General features: G+C 41.3%; 2 protein-coding genes across 2 annotated transcripts; both read left to right on the top strand.

The window, feature by feature from the left end:
- Positions 1–3,190: 3,190 nt before the first annotated feature.
- cth1 (cysteine three histidine 1) lies at positions 3,191–5,557 on the top strand. The gene is made up of 2 exons (XM_008285210.1): positions 3,191–3,199; positions 4,619–5,557. Exons 1-2 carry the CDS (start codon positions 3,191–3,193, stop codon positions 5,555–5,557), a joined length of 948 nt encoding a protein of 315 aa, XP_008283432.1.
- A 1,413-nt stretch (positions 5,558–6,970) lies between these two features.
- On the top strand, positions 6,971–14,746 carry taf6l (TAF6-like RNA polymerase II, p300/CBP-associated factor (PCAF)-associated factor). Its single transcript, XM_008285180.1, has 12 exons — positions 6,971–7,054; positions 7,708–7,876; positions 8,033–8,119; positions 8,233–8,383; positions 8,512–8,562; positions 8,890–8,984; positions 9,067–9,141; positions 9,385–9,605; positions 10,381–10,513; positions 11,549–11,677; positions 12,452–12,948; positions 13,022–14,746. The coding sequence occupies exons 2-12, from the start codon at positions 7,730–7,732 to the stop codon at positions 13,353–13,355; spliced, it is 1,920 nt and encodes a 639-aa protein (XP_008283402.1). The 5' UTR covers positions 6,971–7,054; positions 7,708–7,729; the 3' UTR covers positions 13,356–14,746.
- The last annotated feature ends 2,331 nt before the right edge of the window (positions 14,747–17,077 follow it).

The following is a 17,077-nucleotide window of genomic DNA, read 5'->3' as shown; positions in this document are numbered from 1 at the left end:
GATTAAGCGGTATATAGATAATGGATGGATGATTGTTGCTTCTTTAATTTTTTTAGTAGTTTTATTTTTGTTTGTTGGAAGTTCTCAAGAAAAACTGAAGACATTTATTATCTACAGTCTAAACAATATTCACTGCATGTGAACTTTGTGTTTATTTCCTCCAACATCTCAGCAGAGTTGGAGATGATCACTTCAAAGAAACACAGTCACAAGGAGCAGCAGGCTGAGGTGTTGACCCTGTGCTTTACTAGCTGCAACTCTATACCTGTTCTAAAACCTCATACAACAACAAAGCCGGACTGGATTACCAACTGGGTAGATGCCCAGGGCTCCCAGGGGTGTGTTCCAATACCCAAACAACCAAGCTGTGTAGCATGACAGAACAAGATTTAATATATCCCATTATGCAGTATGCCAACACTACCTATATATTCTACTACAGCCGGTCTCATTTTGCAGTCTGGAAGCCAGCACGTAGCAGAAGATATGTCACATACATCAGTGTGTCTCACTCAAGTAACAACCTTGAAATGCCGAGATGGCACTGACAGCTGATTTTACATGACACACCATGATGGATATATGAGCAAGACTGTCAAAGCTTAAAACACACTATTATGGCAAAGTAGCATGTGCCAATTGTATGATACTGCATACGACTGTATGTACTTTGTAAGGGCACCGTTCAGTGTGTACTGAGAGAAAAAAGTGGAAGTATGCAATTTCAAATGTAGGATCAGTTTTATTCATGGCATTTGGCCTAAATGATTTAATTCATCACACATTTCTCAAAAATTTTGACCACTGAAGTACAACATTAGGGACTCTGACTGTGTGACAGTCTGCTTTGGAAACTGTACTTGTTTTAGTTTCAGCTTGTTGCTCATTTGTTGTAAAGTTGTATTCTGTCAAATTATCTTTATCTGTCATTTAGATGCCAGTTTGTTTACATGATGTCATTGTTTTTTTTGTTTTTTTGAGGCTATGTGTGTCATCTTCATGAAATTGGGTATATTGAAACATCTTATACTGACTGTCCATCCATTATCTATACACCGCTTAATCCTCACGAGTGTCGCGGGGGGGCTGGAGCCTATCCCAGCCAACTTGGGGCGAAGGCAGGGGACACCCTGGACAGGTCGCCAGTCTATCACAGGGCTACACTTATACACTTGTAAATCCTGTCTGTTTTCAGGGTGTACAAAGATAGCCGCGGGCATTCATTTTTCCTTACATTGAACAGACCATAGAATCTCAGCATATGCATTGAGGTACTTGTAATTCTGGAATTTAAACACCTCTAGTATAGGGAAATTGTGTTGTCAAATTGGAAGTCTGTACCTTACATACTTATTGATATATTGTCATCCAAAGTTAGGGTCATGTCACAAATTTTCCAAAAACTACAAAAAAAGAGATTTTTTTCTTTTTTTTATTAGCAATAATTATCACCGTTATGACCCTAAAATTTGAGATTATGCTATCTTGATGATAATCCTTCATTTTAAAACTTTTTAACCCAATTCAAGATGGCCACGCGGGAGCCATCTGGTGAACTGAGATGGAATAACCCACATCCCAGCCTGGGATAATAATAAAAAAAATAAAATCTATATATTCCACTTTCGCGTACTGAATGGCAAATAATTAAATTTTTGAGCGGGCTTGTGTGTGAATGAGTGAGAGTGAGCGTGAGAGACAGCAGGGTTGAATTTGTGATCTGTGGTCCATTAGAATTTCTATATCTCCAAATGTAAACATACATAAACACACACACACACGTATTTTTTTAATACACACATATACACACATTGTCACATCCTTACCAACACCCCCAAACAATTTCAGTAGTAAACGTTTTTTCATTGGCCTGCAGTGCTCTAATATAGTGGGAAGCAACAAAACAAATATAGCCTGTATTTACTCCACCGGCCACATGTGAAAAAATGACACAATCTGGTGGAAAACAGTAAAAAAAAAATTACTCTTTTAAATTCAAAGCTCCATAATGAAATCCTAATAACATAGAACGCATGAAAAAGACAAAATGTCCCCATGGGCGCATGAGAGTAAACGCCTCATCTCTGGCTGGCAGAGAGCTCTCAGTCTCTCTGCTTTGTAGCATCTTTGATTTGTTTATTGCTTTTTTGCAGTAATCTTTTGTTGTTTTTTTGCTGCCGTTGCATTCATTATATTAATTGCAGATGTTGCACTGCTGTTTACTGGACTTTAACTTCCTCATTCACTTGATATTTTTATTGTTAGCATTTGACACTTTATGGTGCATTTTGTATTTTAGTATATTTTTCTCTTTTCTTATTTATTTGTATTGTGGTGGTGGTCACTTTACTCCTTTTGCTTGCTATTGTAACAACAGAATTTCCCCTTGGGGATCAGTAAGTCTATTAATCTATTGACAGAGGTCCCTTGGAGATTAAAAATACTAAAAGTAAGTTATCCTAAGGTGGAACTTGAGCACCTTTACAAAAGTATAAAAAAAAAACATTGTGATGCTTATTTTTTGGTTATTTTGGGTTTTAAAACGGTAGTTTCTAATTTTGTAAAGATTTATTTATTTTTACATTCAATATTTTTCAATAATAAAATATTTTAGGGGAGACAATGATGATTTTGAAACAGGCTTTGTGATGACAGGCAACCTGCTCTCAGAATAAACATCGGCCTTGTCAATGGAACCAGACTACTTATCTATTTGTACTCTATTGTATCCGACGGCTTTTAATTAAAGGCTTTCTTTTAGCTGTTCGGTGTTCATTTTCACAAGCTGGTAATGGCGTGCAGAGCCCCCTCACCTTTAACTGAGATTGTTGATTGAGTTCTTTGATGAATACCTGTCTGGCCCAAAGCTGCTCGGCCATCAACAAGCGTTCATCGCGCACGTGAACGCGATTGGTTTCTCCACACGCGCTCCTGACGTGAGCCGCAGACACACCTGATGCTCGTTCCAACCAGAAGGCGGGAGGTGGACGCCGGTTTAAAAGACGAGCAGCCTGCTCACTCTTTGCTTGTGACTTAATAACAAAGCAGGAGAGTTAGGGTCCAAGCCATTCAACTACCACACGTTTCTGCTGTAACTCAGCAGATCTCCTGTTGGAAGGCCGCTTTGGACGCTGTTTCCTCGCTGGGCTGACCTCCTAGATCACCAAAAGCAACTTCACCCTTTGCAGCCATGCATGAGGTAAGTGGATCACACATTCATGTTCAGGTGTGCTCTGATAACTCCAGGTTAACTGCTCTTACAGTCTGGTTTGGTGTTTAAACAACGATTTTTAGTAACTTAAATACTAACTTAATTATTTAAAGCTTTCTTGAGATAAGCCAGCTAACAGTGGGATGAAGCGAGCTGGTAAACTAGTTTAAAGTGAGTTTGGTTTGAGCAGAATAGCAAAGCAGCTTAAATGACAGACTTTGGATGTAATGTCAGCTCTTTTCCTGGCTATAATATTGTTAATGTGTGTAGGTTTAAGTATTTTCCTTTCAATCTGTTTTTATTGAAAAATACAGGTCCATATATATTTCTATGAATTTGATCTCCTTTAGTGGCAGTCTAATATCACCATGCTTATCTTTGATATTGATAAGAGCGCACTCAGAGGTTTTGTAGTCATCAGTTACCACAGTTGGCATGGAGGGTTGTCCTCAGATTACAATGTGTTACAGGTCATGTAAAGTCTTAACTTTTTGTAATAATGACTTGCTCCTTTTAAATCTTTCGGGAGTGTATGTCTTGATAACCTGAGTTGCTCAACTCCAGTTAGGCCATACTTGATATTGAATGCTAACTTTTTAAGTTAACAAACTGATTTTTATTTTTTTTAAGAAAACAACAACCAGGACTTACTGGGGGAAAAAAAATGCATTGTACTGCTGAACAATGTGGGGCATGTAAGACAAGTTTAGTTACAGCTGTTTCCATCTGGGTAGACTGTGGGTTGTCAGTGTTTTGGTTTGAAGCTTGGAAATGAGAACCACCATACATCTTATGTTTAGCTGTGCATTATGTTAATGGAATAGTTTTCTGCATTTTGTTAAGCTCTCTGAATTCTGGAAATGCCTTTGGAACAAGTGTTTTAAATGACTACATTTATTTGTTTTAACCAGTGGTATGCTGATGCATAACTGGGGCTAGGGTTTGGTGCCTTTAATGTATCGGTATAATGCTGGAAAAATTGGTATGTTCCCTGATTAGATTTGTTTTTTTTATTTATTAAAGTAGTTGTAATCAATAAAAAGCTAAATGTTTGTAGCTCTAGTCCCCCCATTGAGGATCTAGAGCTCTTTGTGCTGTGGGAACTTCAGATGTTTATTTAGGGTGTTTCCACAGACATTTTCCAGGACTACAGCTTCTCCACTAGCTAAAAAGGTGTCTGTAATTAAATATCATAGTTAAGGGAAATATTAATACTCTGATCTCAGAACATGGGTACTTGACACCATTGAGTAACAAAAGCTATAGGTTAGCCAGGGCAGCAATGTTCTTTTCAGAGACTAAAATCAGTCAGTGTAACTCATGAGGTTAAAAGAGGCTTAGCAGCAGATAGACAAGTCAGGCCTTTGAATACCATGCTGAATTCAAACTGACCTTTATTTTTTTCAGGCCAGTAGTGACGACTTGTTCCTGCCTTCCTACCAAGATGAGGAGCTGGTTGACAACCTGCTTTCCAGTGAGAAGTCAGATGTACATGGTGACGGAAGTAGCCTCTCCCTGGCCAAATCCCTGCTCCCCCTGGCAGAGTCCTCCTCTCCTCCACTTATCCCTTGGGTCTGCTCCACCCGCTACAAGACTGAACTCTGCACCAGCTACTCTGCTTCTGGTTTTTGCAAGTATGCCGAGCGCTGCCAGTTTGCCCATGGCCTCCATGAACTCCATGTTCCCTTCCGTCACCCAAAGTACAAGACTGAATTGTGCCGCAGCTACCACACTACAGGCTACTGCTACTACGGCAGCCGATGCCTGTTCGTTCACAACCCAGCAGAGCAGCGCCCCACCCTCCGCCGCCGCAGAAATGTCCCTTGTCGCACCTTCCGCTCCTTTGGGGTTTGTCCCTTTGGCACCCGTTGTAACTTTCTGCATGTCGAGGGTGGTGATGTAGGAAGCAGTGTGGATGTTGAGGAGAAGACGCCACCTACTCCCAGCCGTCAAGTCCAGCCACAGACAAAGGAGTGGAAGCCTCGAGGAGTGCTGTGCCGCACCTTCAACTCCTTTGGATTCTGCCTGTATGGAACTCGCTGTCACTTCCAGCATGGCCTCCCCAGCAAGATTAAAACTGCCAACCAGAGCCAAGGAGGGTCTCCCTACCAACAAGCATCCCCAGGCAGTTCAGGTTTACTTTCTTCCTCCTCGCCAAACTCTTCGACATCCTCTTCTCCTCCATCAACCTCTCCTCTTGCCACTCCATCTGCAGATGCCATGTCCCACAATGCATTTAACTTCTCCAGTGAGCACCTAAATGACCTGCTGTTGCCACTGGCCCTCCATCTGCAGCAGCTGGAGCGTACAAAGACCCTGGAGATCTGGGACAACAGGGGTCTCTAACTGAATGAGGTCAAAGAAGAAACCAGCATCAGCACTCACCATACCGCCAATTAATTTTTTTTTCTTTTTTTAAATGTTTTTTATTATAACCCCCCTTACCCTAGGGCACTTTTAAGCTGAGGTTGTTTGAATTGAGCACTTGTGTCAGCAGTTCAAGCTGGACTTGATTGACCAGTCATGGATCAGTCTGGGAAAAGCACTGGACAAGAAGTCTCCTGAATCTACAGTTGCAGCTATGAATGTAATTTAAGTTTTTTAACTATTGACATTATTAATGAATTAGGTAAATGTCTTACCTCAGCATCATGAATAAACAAATTTTAAACTCTGACAGGTGTCCTTATTGATTTATTTTTTACATTTTATATCCACATAAACATTTGGAGTAGGTTTGCTTGTGAAACAAAATTAAGACATTACCAGAGTGACTGTTTCTCAAGCCAATACAGAGATGCTACACACACTTACTACTGCCAGGATTGACTCTTGTAATGCTCAGCTATCTGCTTCTAAACTCAGCTGCTTGTATGGGGCACTAAGAGCAGAAGGACAGTACATATTACACCAACTTTAAAGTCTCTGCACTATCGGCTTTGGAATTGGTTTTAGGATCCTCCTAGAGCTCTCAGGATTTCTGGTAAAGAACTTTAATTTGTACCAAAGAGAGGGGAAATAAACAAATCTGAACAAAATACTACGGTGAGCATCTTTTTGTGACTGTGGTCCACTTCTGTGGAACAGACCTGAAGGCCACAGAGAAGCACTTTGTGCTGTATTCTATTTGTATGAACAGTGCTATTATAAAGTCTAATTGGTGTTGGACCTCAATAATGCTCTCACTGAATGGGGAACAATGCCTTAAACCAGTTTCTAGAACCTGGAAAAGTTCGAATTGGTGCAGAGGCTGTAAGAGCAGCAACATGGTTAAATGTAATTTAACAGGGTAATATTTGCAGTGTTTTTATTGAAGTCACATTTAAGTTATTTAGAGAGGCAGACAATGACTTTTTTTTCCCAAGATTTTACATACTGTCTTTAAGATATTTAACGGGTAGACTCACAGCATCCATCCATTCAAGAAGGTCAACTGCTTGTACTTAAACTTTATTGAACCAGTCCCTGTTTCACAAAGCTTATCACAACGCTCCATCTCCCGGCGCGTCACTAGTATACGGAAGTTGACAGTCATGTCAGCCAAAATTAAAGCCGATGCTGTATGTTTTCAGTCACATGTATTCACTTGTGTTCAGCAACTTCGAGAAAATCTCGATTACATTGTACAGACGACACCGATTTTTTTTTAAAAGAACCAATACGGCATACTATTCGCAGAAGAGCCGAATTAGTGCTCCGGTATTGCCTTATTTTGAAGGATGTAGCGGATGTTTATCTTGTGTGCTCACTTGATGTTGTAGACCGCCCAGTGCCGCCTACAGCTAAGCAGATGTAAACTTTCTTTCTGACCCCATTCAGTGTCCAGCCGTTTCAGATAAGAAGGTAAAGAATATTGTGAATTAAAATGTTAAAGTTTTTGCGCTGCATTCTGTCTGCCCTTCCTCGGCAGCTCGATACGAGCATGTTCCGCGACAGAAGCTAGCTAAACCGGATGGCTTCCACTACGAACCGTTGTTTGCTTAGCGCTGTATTTTTACTTGTATCTTAATTATACGCCATTTGACCTTTAGAATGCAAAAAGTTGATTTCTTAACGTCACAGTAAGCTTAATAAATCCACAGTAGTTACGTATGAGGTGTTTGTTCCAGCTTATTGACTGAAAGCAGGTTTCATGTTAGCATGCTGGAGAACAAGTCTAGGCTACATTCAGAGAGAAAACTGTGTACCAAGGCTCATTAAAAGAGGATGCAACTTAGGAATCCATGGCTCATTGTCACTAACACATGATGACCGACAAGCTGTAAAAAACATTTCACGAATTTCAAATGTGTTTTCGTGAATTCGGGATATATCTCATTCACCAAACACGACTCAATTTTCATTAACACGTAATTCTAAAGCAGGAGCGTAGTTGTAACGTCGCTGTACGAAACCTTCGAAGTTCCGAGAAGCCCCACGTCCCCACGCTGGTTTCTGCTGCAAGAAGTTGTAAAGCACCACAGATAGAAAGTGTTAAGGTGATGTGCTTTTCCTAGTTTCCGAGTGGGCTCCGTGAGCATGGCGGACCGGGAGGAGCGCCGCTTCGCCGAGGTTTCCCGGGACTCCGTCAAACTAATGGCCGAGAGTGCAGGCGTGGATCTCGGTGATGATGTGGCCGCTCTGCTGGCTGAGGACGTTTGTTACCGACTCAGGGAGGCGACGCAGGTCAGTGCCGCCTGGGTAATGTGTGCAATGTATGGTGTTCACATTACACTAGTATGAATCTATACTATAGGGAATGTCCATGATGCGTAGATACTCAGTTCAAGTTACTCATCTAGACATGCAGTACTAAAGGTGATCTGATTTGGACCCAAACAGAGCAGCTCTCAGTTCATGAGACATGCAAAGAGGAGGAAGCTGACAGTGGAGGACTTTAACAGAGCTTTGCGCTGGAGCAACGTTGAGGTAAGTTGTGATTGTAACATCTATGGTGTGCCAAGTCAACAGCATATCTGATGTGACCTGAACATGCTCCAGTAGCCCTCTCTTTATTTTCCTTATCGTTGTGTGTTTACCAGGCCATCTGTGGCTACGGGGCCCAGGATGGTCTTCCCTTCCGTTCAGTGAAAGAAGGAGAGCTTTTCTTTGTTGAGGATCGGGACGTCAACCTGGTCGAGCTGGCTCTGGCCACCAACATTCCCAAAGGCTGTGCTGAGACTATGGTGCGAGGTATGGCACACCACACTGTCAAAGACTACGCAAACGCCAAGGCAGAAGTGTCACTGATGCCACTAAAAGTCCATGTTCCAAGTCTTCATAAGCAATGTTTACTAATTATGTCTCCTCTGTGCTGTCAGTTAATGTTTCATACCTGGATGGTAAAGGCAACTTGGAGCCTCAGGGAGCAGGTAAGATTAAACCATACCACTTAAAACAGTTGTCAGTACACGTCTTGTGAAAGCAGTTCTCCAGCAGCGTAACAGCAGCTGCAGTCTTGTGTCTACAATAGAAGTGTGTGGTGACTTGTCCGGTGCATAGTTACTGTAGTTATACCAGGTAGACAGAAGAGAACAGATCTGAAGCTAATATTGTTAAAATGTTCATTTTATTTCTTTAATATCAAAAACTTTTAAAGCTGACTTTTGCCTCTGGCTGAGTACATCAGTATAATCCTGATGGATGAATTTCAGTGTTACCTGCAGCAACTGTCTGACCTGTCTATTGAACTGTCACAGTTCCTACTGCAGTACAGTCTCTGTCAGATGACCTGCTGAAGTACTACCAGCAGATCACAAGGGCAATCCTGGGAGAGGACCCCCATCTCATGAAGGTAAGCTGCTGCAGAACTGAGGCTGATGTTCTTCATGGCTAAACAACGTGCAACTTGTAATATTTTTCCCTGTGTGTTTCAGGTGGCTCTGCTGGACCTCCAGTCCAACTCCAAAATCGCTGCCCTGCTACCATACTTTGTCTATGTCATCAGTGGAGTAAGTTCTAGGGTTGTACCCGTTCAACTTTATACCTCTCAGTACCAACTCCAGTACCTCAACCTGGTGTAGAATACCTGATCTGGTGCTGTCCTTTGCCCAGGTCTGTGAGAAAATTCTTTAAGTTTTGTGAGATGAACAAAGCAGTTTGATTGTGGTTTGTAACACTGGACTAATGCTGACCCAAGTCGCAGCAACTATTGTATTTATCCATGTCTTTATGCTGTGACTATCTCTTTTCAGGTGAAGTCAGTAAGCCACGACCTGGAACAGCTCAACAGGCTACTGCATATGGTGAAGAGCCTTGTCCAGAACCCCTACCTATACTTGGGCTCATATGTGCGTAGTCTGGTCTCCAGTGTCATGTACTGTATTCTGGAGCCGCTGGCAGCCTCCATAAACCCACTCAACGATCACTGGACCCTTAGGGACTATGCTGCCCTGCTTCTCAGCCACATCTTCTGGTGAGCAAAACACTGATGGCTGTTTAGACACAGTGTATTTATGGTTTATTGTGTTACTTGCAAAGGGTACTTGCACGCAGTCACAATATTTTACCCATTTTGGGGCTTTGAAACTACCAAATGATCTGACTTTTACATCACTGTCGACTATTAGTCCGTACTAAATAGCTTTTAATTAACAACCACTGTAGTATTGACCAGATTTATAACTGATATGTCGTGTAATTCATCAAAGTCCTTTCTATCCAAGGTTAATAAAGGCCAAATCATTGTTTCTGCATCCCTGTTTGCTGTCTGATGTGGCCGTTAATAGCAGATGTGCACATGGTTGTATTCGTACTACAATAGGCAGTTAGCTATGCACATTGTTGCATAGCCCTTCATTTTAAACACAGAAAAGCACACGGGGCTCTTGTGGATATTTCTAAAAGGCTGAATGTGACTTTGCTGGATGTAGCCAGTAGTTACAGAATGAAATGTAGCACCATGTAAATGTGAATATTACTTATCCCCTATTTGTTTTGAGTAGTACTTGTTTTCCTGGCACATGTTAAGCATGTTAAATTGGCGCGCTTGCAGTGGGAGTGGGCTGCATGCAGACGAGTAAGAACAGCACGAATTGGTCTGAAGACTTTCTGTTTAGGTATTAATTGCACATGTACTGGCAACAGTTGCTGATTTACACATCTGAAAGACAGAGAAACAATAGCATTAATTTGGTGCCCACCTGATAAATCTAAATGGTCACTCTCCACATTTTGGGTGTTCTCAACAGGACTCATGGTGATCTGGTGAGTGGTCTTTACCACCAGATCTTGCTTTCTCTGCAGAAGGTTCTATCTGACCCAGTCAGACCACTGTGCTCCCACTATGGCGCTGTGGTGGGCCTTCATGCTCTTGGATGGAAGGTATGTTCACTGCTTCTGTCTGTAAATCCAGCAGTTTTGTTTTGTTTTGTATAAAGCTGTTTAGGGCGTTCCACAGGTAAAACCTTAAAGTGAGCATCAGCATACTTCTGAGTCACAAGTTAACCCTCTGAACCACAAGCAGTTTCTTGATGTTTTTTTTGTTCCAGTAACATTTTTATTCATTGTGGGCTTATTTTTCTCTGCAATGTAAAGTCCTCCATCTCTATGGAAACAGCACAACTATGGCTAGAAGTAGAGAAAACTCAGAAATGTCTTCTGTACAGTACCACACAGTTATATCATAAATCATGAAAAAATAAAGTGAAAGTTTAATTTCTTTGACATTTTTTGTTTGTTTTACATGAAGTGATAAACAAACTAGTGATTCTAAATTTTATAGATATTTTACTACACATATTTTATTTTGTCTCTAAACTGGTCTATTCTCTGCTCTGTGTAACTGCAGCATGCGGTTTAACCAAAAAGTTCCAGATTTTTTGTCGGTTGGTCAGAACATGTATTTCAAACCCACCAGATGGTTTTAGGGTTCATAAAGCTACACTGTTCAGTGTGTGGCTGATGACTTATGAGTCCTATCTATTGACTGTGGGAATCATTCAGAGACAGTCCTGTTCTAAATGCTGTACATTTGCTTTACTTATCCTCCAAAATGATTTTCCTTTGAAATTTGCCCTTTATTATCTCTAAAATCAGACTTGTCTGATGGGATTGACTATATTCATTTGTATTCCTTAACTGAGACTGTGAATTGCTTTAGTCTTAGGATGTCAAGATTTCTTCTCAAATGGCAACATCCTGCATGTATATGGATAATTTTTATACAAATTTCTGCTAAATTGCAAGGGGAATATTTAACATTTTTAGAGAAAAACACAATAAACTGTCCAATACTGATGGATCTATGACATTGCTGTGTAGGATCTGAATACTCCATGATAAGATTACTTTCTGCTCATGTAAATGCTTTCCTCTCAGCAATTACACACAATAACTTGTGCATGTTTCTGATGGCAGGCTGTCGAGAGAGTACTCTTTCCGCATCTTCCTGCCTACTGGGCGAACCTCCAAGCTGTGTTGGATGACTACTCTGTCTCCAATGCGCAGGTCAAAGCAGATGGACACAAGGTCTATGGAGCCATCCTGGTCAGTCCTGCTGTGACCTCGGTGTCTTTTATATAGTGAAAACATTTTTATGTGTTTTTCTTTTAGTGTTTTTTTTTAGTGTTTTTCATAGCTGCTATGATGGGATTAACAATTGGGGATTTAACAATGTGGAATTGCAGGGTCAGTATCATATTGGAGTTATCGGTTTGTTGTATCTGATTCTGATGTTATATTAGCTTTCCATCACCTATAATTAACAATATGTTTTTTTCAAACAAATTTCTAATTAATTATGTACTGATGTATTGAATAATCAGTGATCAGAATGTGTCACCCTATTGACAAGCATTTAGGCTACAGACACCATTAGAAACGCTTTACATGGTTTTGGACTTAATCATTTGTAGTTTCTTGGCCCTTTAGACTACAGAAGGAGAGATGGAGGCATATTTCTGTTTATAGTTTATATTCTGCTTTTTCTAGAAGTGTTTTGGAAATTACCTACACCATCCCATTCACTGACAGATTGTGTTGCAGTAACAAATGAACCTCAATTTTTTTCAAAACATTTTTTTTTCATTTATTCTGAGAAATGTAAACATGTAACAGTGGCTAATTGACCTTAATTCTTATTGTAATAGTTAAGGCACTGACAAAGAATAAATCAATGAAAAAAATGTCCAGTACAACAATTTCATAGAATAAATAAAGTTAATCATTAAAGCCAAAGTTGAAGCAAACAGCAGACATCCTGGTACTACCGCATATTGCAGTTGCATACCTTGTAAATGATTCCTTCTCTGTGTCCTGCAGGTGGCAGTGGAGCGCCTGCTTAAAATGAAGGCTCTGTCTCTGTCTCAGCCAGCAGAGGGAGCCACCAATGCCCAGTCGGGCTCTGTGATGGGTGCTATGGGTTACAGAGTGAGCTCCCCAGGCCTCAGCCCACCTCCAGAGCCTCTGTCAGAGGCTGCCCTCGGAATCGCCAGCCACCTCCAGGCGGGTGGGGCTGGTTGTCCCTGGGAAGAGTGGACCCCGGTCCCCCTCCCTGCCATGTACTGTGAGCTCTACTCCTTCTTTGGTGACAGCTTGGCTGTCAGGTTTAGTACAGGACCAGGGTTTGGCAGCTACCCTCCCTGTACCCCTTCTCAGCTCAGTGACACCCGAAAGGAACCCTCTGGCCCTGCCTCCAACCCAGACACGACCCGGAAGATGCCACAGCTGACTGCCAACCTCAACATCAGCCCCAGGCAGGATGGGAGTCCTCGCACTGATCCACCTCCACCCAGCCTTGCGGCCACAGGATCAGGAAGGTAGACAGTGAAACTCTTTTGATCTCTTTTGAGGTGCAGTACTGCATGTTACTAATGTTCTTTTCCCTATCAGAACCCTGGCTCGCTCCTCCTCTGTGCAGCGCTCCAGATCCTCCTCATCACGTTCGGGGCAGCGTTCAACAGGTCTGTCTCGTGATGTTTTCCCCAAGGCTCGCTTCACCTCTCCTCAAACTGGGCTTCCAGCGTTCTCCTTTCTTATTGGTGGGCGGCAAATGGGTCGCCGTTGCCAAGGTCGACGTCCCTTCCAGACCACTTTTGCCCCAACTCCACCTTTTTCTACCATTCCTCCACGTGCCTACGCTCACAAACTGCCCGTTATTGGCAGGGTGGGAAAACCTGTACGCCGATGGACGTGCTCTCATTACTCCCTTCATCTGCCTCTGTAGAGAGCAGGGTCTAACGATTGACAGCATTCAGATGGCAAGCAGTGGGGTTTGACTGCTACAGACTTTTTCAGGTCCATATTAATATTGTCTTACTTAAGCTGCCAAAGATTGGTATTTTGTGATTGTATTTTCATAGTTGAAAATAACAAGGATGGATTGTTTTTTATCATGGTGTAAAAAGAAATGTAACCATGATTCACTCAGACGGCACGGATCTTTCTCTTAAGCTCACACTGATTAAAATTTTTTTTTAACCATTTCTGACTGTGATGCACCACCAATGGTGGTATCAAAGTAGACACAAGTGGATAATAATGCATGACATCACTTCACCAACCTATCCAGCCTGAGTCCAGCTCAGAAACCACCCCTGTTTTCACAACAAATGTTGATATTTTTGCCAACCAACTTTTGGGTTATTTTGTGTTTTCCATGATTACTTGTGTTGCATCCTGGGCCATACACCTGCAAGTAGTAAACTGACTGATATCATAAGCAGCATTTATAAAAACACACAAAAGCTTTGCAAATTTGACCATGTATACATGTATGGCGTAAAGAAATGTATTTCAAACAGACAGAACACAAATAGGAATGAAAAACAGGCAGAGTTTTGGAGGTAAAATTCATAAACGTGCTGCTGATCACTGGATAGAGGTGTATGCTAGCCAGAATCTCAAACAATATTAGTCTTTTTCTAAATGTCATGTTCTGAAAATGTTTGTTTTGTTTTCTTGAGTTGTTTTCCTTTATAGATCTACCCAAAAATACACGTTATCTGTTGGTGTCCTCTAAACCCTCTGCTTGACTTAAAAATAGACCCAAGCATTAAATGTGTGTGGAGCCATGAGGAAACTTTGACCGTCCTCTCATTATTTGAATATTGAAACTAACAGAAGGGCCATAGTTTTGGTACGGTTTTTGGTACATTTAATATGATTTATTCAAGAGATTGTTCAAATGTCAAACTTGTGGAGTTAATTTTCTATTGATGCAGTAATCCTTTAGTCAACTTAGTGCCAGTCCTTAGAGCACCAGACTCACTAGAATCATCTGAGATTAAGGTCAGATATACGTGTTGTACTGTTTTGGTGACTGAATACATGTAACACTGGCTGAAAAGCTCAACATGGGCTTCATATTTCAGTGTATCAGTCGAACCCCACTGCACCATCCTTTTAGTGAATTTTGCTAAAGCTGGATCAGGGACGTCAGACCTGTGTATCATGAGCCAATGTAAGGGTTAATGCTGTCTGAAAGACATGGACTGAACACTTGCTGAGGACAGTGTTGGAGCCGATGAAGAGCATTCATCGTGTATGTGTAAAAAAAAAAAGTTCTGACATCTTGTATATAACTGTTTTCACGGAATAAATATTTCCTAGCTATAATTTTCGAACATTCATTTTGTTTCACTCCAAATGTGCCTGCTTTCTTTGTCTCTGACTGGGCATGTGACCCACTCTAACTTTCTAAATATTTAAAGCCTAACTCGCTCTTAGTATCTGGTTGCAGTCTGCACGGAAACAGAGGAGAGACAGCAAACAATGGCTCAACTCGTGTCTTCAATGGGGCTGTTCTGCCAAATTAATGCATTTGCATGCCTGATGCTCTGCTACCTGCTCTTTGTTCTGCTGGGAGGCCTGGTGTTCACAGCCGTGGAGAAGCCGTTGGAGGAGGAACTGAGAGCTGAGGTGGAGGAGCTGCGTCGCTTCTTCCTGCAGGAGAATCCCTGTGTTGAGGAGGGCAGGTTGGGCAAGCTGCTGGAGAAAGCTCTGTCTGTACACCACAGTGATGTAAATGTTCTGAACGCTGAGGCAGACGAGAGACGCTATGACTTCACATCATCACTCTACTTTGTCATTGCCACTTTGACCACCATGGGTAAGACTTGGTGCATAAAAGACATCATGCATGAAAGTCTATTTTTTGATCTTGAGAACAATGTGATTTGACACAAAAATATTTGAAGCTTCCCCTACTATTAATTTTTCAAGATTTTAGCCAAATCTCAAGGTTTTCCTCAACAGATCAAGTTTACTCTGTTGTCATGGATCATCATCTATTTTACATGAGAACAGAGCAAAATCCGTCTGCTGAGAAAAACCTCGAAATAAATTTGAAGGCTTAGAAAAAAACGTAATACTTAAATGTAATTTTATTATATTTTTGGGGGGTGTTTTTCTACATTTATCGAGACGATGCATTCACTGCGGTAAGCTCGGTCTTTTGTCAAGATGTTTTATGAAGGTCAAGCAAGAGTTTTTCTTAGATGCCATCCATAGTGACTGACTGTTACAACCAGCTCGTAACATTGACTTTATGTAGTTTCCTTCATACTATCTTCGCTGTAACAAACACCATTTCTTGTTGATAACCCCTGTGTCTGAAGCACTTGCCTCTGTCATCTCCCGTGGCGTCACCCCTTATTACTGTTCCGTACCTCCTGATTCCCGATGAGGACTTTTAGTTGGTCACATATCCTCTTGCACTCTGTATTGCTTCCTGTATGGCATACCTATGTCCATGCAGTTAGGTTAACTGGAAATCAGAGGTGTTCTCGATTTTGTTTCAGTGCTTTTTTAAACTTGTGTGTCGATGGTCATTTGTGTGTCCATGTTTGCTGAATTGAGTGTCTATATTGAGGCATGTATATTAAATTTTGTTTTTCTAAGGTGCTTCCTGTTGTTTGTTCCTCAGCAAAAATGCCCTATTTGTCAGCTTAGAAATAACAGTTATTTAGAAGTGATACAATTTTCAATCACTTGACATTTAGGTTATATTCCACAGTCACTTCTTTTGTGTCCTTCAGCTGATTAAATTATATTTTTATTTTACAAATATTTCACTCACACCATATAAAACCTAATACCTATCAGTATTATGTTAGTCAAATTTAAATACATGGTGAACAATTCTGAATACAAATATGTCATTACCTATCCCTTTGATTTTCTCCATATTTGGAAAACTGACTACATGTCATTGGAGCAACTAGACTTGCAGTAGTGATCATTACCAGCTGTTATATTTGTCAGATAATCAGTGGCCCTGTTTCTGGCACCAAAAATGAACTGAGGAAAAAGTGGTGACACCTTTTATTCTAACTACACAATTATATATTTATACGTTTTTAGTGTTGCCCTTGAAATAACATACATGTCCTTCCTTCACAGGTTCTGACTCTTACACCCTCAAGTCAGATGAGGCCAAGCTCTTCTGTATCTTCTATTGCACCCTAGGGATTCCCCTTACCCTGTTCCTACTCACTCTCCTTTCTAACTGTCTCCTTCTCCCTGTTGTCACTCACGCCCCTGTAAACCACCTGCACGTTTACTGGGGTTTGTCGTATAACCGAGCTGCCCTCGTCCATGCTGTCTTTCTCACAGTGCTTGTCTTCATCCTCCTTCTCCTTCTGCCCGCCTTACTGGTCTCCGCAATAGAGCCAGACTGGAGCTACTTGGACGCTCTTTTCTTCTGCTTTGTCACACTGAGCACTGTTGGTGAAGGAGAAAACCCTCTTGGGAGAAGTTGGGGGCCAGCAGCCAGGGAAACACTGGAGCTCCTCACCACATGTAAGTATCATGATGTGTATTTATGAAAACAGCATTACTACAATGTGCCAGTCAAATGTTGGAATTCGTCTCGGTTTTTCTGTATTTTTACAAGTTTCAGCAGCGCAGAACATACTGAAGTGAATCATATGTGTATTCTATGTAATA

Source organism: Stegastes partitus, unplaced genomic scaffold (assembly GCF_000690725.1).
Source record: "Stegastes partitus isolate 25-593 unplaced genomic scaffold, Stegastes_partitus-1.0.2 Scaffold390, whole genome shotgun sequence".
NCBI lineage: Eukaryota > Metazoa > Chordata > Actinopteri > Pomacentridae > Stegastes > Stegastes partitus.
The sequence above is the reverse complement of the archived record's forward strand: the minus strand, read 5'-3'. Positions and strand labels throughout refer to the sequence as shown.